General features: G+C 42.8%; 1 protein-coding gene across 1 annotated transcript; it reads right to left on the bottom strand.

Moving 5' to 3' along the window:
- Positions 1–893: 893 nt before the first annotated feature.
- Positions 894–2405, bottom strand: LOC129683243 (sperm motility kinase 1-like). Its single transcript, XM_055615870.1, has one exon. The coding sequence runs from the start codon at positions 2403–2405 to the stop codon at positions 894–896; it is 1512 nt and encodes a 503-aa protein (XP_055471845.1).
- Between the last annotated feature and the right edge of the window lie 862 nt (positions 2406–3267).

Consider the following 3267-nt stretch of genomic DNA (forward strand, 5'->3'; position numbering starts at 1 on the left):
TCTTCTTCTTCTTCTTCTTCTTCTTCTTCTTCTTCTTCTTCTTCTTCCACCGCCACTGTGTCATTTCTTGGTTTAGGTGCCTCAAATCAGGTCCCGTTTTTATGCAGGACCAGACAGAATTTGCTGATGACACTGTGAAAGAGACAAGATAATTAGTTCTTAGCAAAATAATTTTAAAAAGTAGGTTAAATTACGTCTTAGAATAATGTCTCAGGCTTTGGCTTGCCTTACTATCTCATATCTTCGGTTTTCACTTCCTAGTTGAGATATTTGAAAGAAATCTTTTAGGAATGCTATCTGTAGAAATCTGTGCATCACTATGTGTTAGGAACAAAGAGATAAACAGTATGTGAAAAACTGTGCATGCAGGAAGACTGATGGCCTTCAGTGACCAGGAAACTAGACTGTTGACATGGAGTTGATGAGATTGCTGGTTATCAGTTTTGAGGCTTAATGGATTGTGATGTTGCTTTTGAAAACTTAAGAATCTGTTCTGTGGCTCTTGTGATTGAGGGCTACATGTCCTAGGGAGTAGCCCCTGGGAGAGTCCCTGAGCCCATAGTGCTGCAGTCCTCCCCTGGTGGGAGCTGTTGACTTTAGGGGGAGATGGAGTCTTGGTGAAGGGATGGGGTCAGCAAAAGCACCTTTTAATGTGGGGTACACATGAGTGATATTGCATCCCCACAGAGAAAAGGGGAAATACAGAAGGGGAGAAGACTCCGAGTGGACGAAGAATGGTAAAGTACTTAGAGAAAGTAAGAATTGTGGTGAGTGACAGAGAGAATGGAAGCCAGAGACAGAACAGGGACCAGCACAGAGCAAACCGGGAAGCACAAAGCACACAGGTACCTGCGCATGCCTGCTTCTTGCTCTCTGCACCCCCTCCATGTGCCTCATATCTGAGGGTAGACTCTGTTCTGCTCTTGGCGAGGTTTCTTTCCGGAGGAAAAGCAGCAACATAGTTTCATCACGGAATTTCTTATCCTCCTTGCCCATCCCTTCAAGCCTCTGTATTGGCCCTGGCTGGGGACAGACTTGCCCTCTGTCAAGGCACTGGGGGAGCATTTTTTGTCTTCAGTGCTCTCACTGCTGCTGCTTGTGAAATAAATGCAGGGGGCACTCCTGCTACTTTGGTGGACTTGGTCCAGACTGGGTGACTCCTGTAGTGGCCTGAAGAGATGAGTGCCAGGCTCAGCGGCTCTCCTACTTCCCCTTTGACCAGCCTTCTGGCCATAGGCAGACACCGGATCATTGGAGAATAACCAGAGGGTGCTAAGGATGGGCTCACTTCCCCTCCTCCTTGGTGCCAGAGAGAAAGCAGCAGGATCTTCAAGGGAAGGGAATGGGGTCACCCCTGGATTCATGCGCCGAGCCCGGGCTGGGCAGCCATGCCCTTGCTGAGCCTGCTCTTGCAGTAAGCTATAGCATGCCATGGTCTGATTATATTTCCTTTGTTGTAATGACTCTTTAATATCCTGGGCTTGGAACCCAATATGTTGCATAGCTTCAACAATCGCAGGGTCAGGCAAGCTGGGGATCATTTCTTCACAGTGGTTAGGGAACTCTTCCATGTCTTTTCTGAGCCAGGGGTGGGTCATCACTTTGGAAACTCTTGGCCTAAGCTTGGGATTGACTGTTAATAAGAGGCTAAGCAGGTCCTGGAGGTCTTCTGAAAGAGCAGAGGGGACAGCGTACTTCCCCGACACAACCTGGTTTTGCAGCTCTGGTATGGTGACAGCATCAAATGGGACCGTCCCAACCACCATGAAATACAGGACAACTCCTAAGGACCACATGTCAGTTTTGGAGCCATCATAAAGTTTGCCAAGGAAGAATTCCGGTGCACCGTAAGGGTAAGCACCACAGTGACGGCTCAGCTTCTGTCCTGGCCTGACTTGGGTACTGAGGCCAAAGTCGATGATTTTGACTTTTCCCTTGCTGTCCAACAAGATATTGTCTGGTTTCAGGTCCCTGTGAATTATACCCTGGTTGTGGCAGTAGCTCACAGCTGCTATTATTTGCCTGAATATTTTCCGGGCCTCATCCTCCTGGAGGTGGCCAGACTCTTGGATATATTGGTAAAGCTGCTGCCCCTCAACCAGCTCCATGATGAGGTATATTCTCTTCTCAGACTCAATCACCTGGAGAAGTGAGACGATGTTGGGGTGGTTGGCCATCATCAGTATGTCTACCTCGGATGTGAGTAGCTCGCACCACTGCTTCTTCTTTAGAAGCACTTTGATAGCCACAGGGGTGCCCGTGAGGCGGTGGTGAGCCAGCTTGACCTTGGCATTGCTCCCACGGCCGATGGTACCTAGGACTTCATATTGAGAACGGAAGCTTTCCTCCTCAGAGGGTCTGGGCTGGAAGTAGTGATATGGTGACTCCTTACTAGGTAAAGGCATTTTGGCTAAAATCAGTACAAATGCTACCTAAAAGATAAAATATTAGAAAAAGATGTAGGAAAACAAAACCTAAAATGATTATAAATTATCCTAAAAATAACCAAATAAAAAAGGTTAATAAAAAAAAAGAAAGTAAAACCTAGAAAAACAGAATTAAAAACAATGAAAAATATGTGAGTAGAAAGTATGAAATCAACAATCAAAGTAAAACATGAACCACTAACCAACCGAAAACCAAAAAGCCAAGATCACATATGCAAAACACAAATGATGAAAACTAAAAAATAGTCAGAAGATATTGAGTTTGGAAGCCCCAGAGTGGAGAAATACTATGAATGAAGTTTGATTTTTAAAAAGAAAGTTATATAAAATAAACAGAGGAAAAAGAATTAGTACAAGACAAAACAAACAAATTTAAAAAAAAACCCACACTTCAAACAAAAACTTCACTAAATACAAGAACCTAGTCAAATAAAAATAAAAGAAAAAGAAAAAAAAACCTGGTTATCTCCAAAGCAAAAACCTGAAAATCAAAATCAAACAGTGAAAACAACATGACAGTTAATAATCTGGGATAATTAAACCTAAAAAAACCAAGACAAAAAAAAATACGTAAAATCAAAACATCAGACTGGTATACGGGGCAAATACGTATAAATTATAGACTAGTGATAACTAGTCGTAAATAAGCAAATCTAAAAACAGGAATAAAATAAATACGGGAAAGGAAAATACATTGAAAAGAGATAGAATGAAAAAGCCTAACATGCAAAAGCATAAAATCAAAACAATAAAATGCCACGTGAGAAAATAAAACAAACAAACAACAAAATAGCAGCCATACAAATAAACCAGAAATAAA

Source organism: Psammomys obesus, unplaced genomic scaffold (assembly GCF_907164565.1).
Source record: "Psammomys obesus unplaced genomic scaffold, mPsaObe1.curated_primary_1811, whole genome shotgun sequence".
In the NCBI taxonomy this organism is placed as follows: Eukaryota; Metazoa; Chordata; class Mammalia; order Rodentia; family Muridae; genus Psammomys; species Psammomys obesus.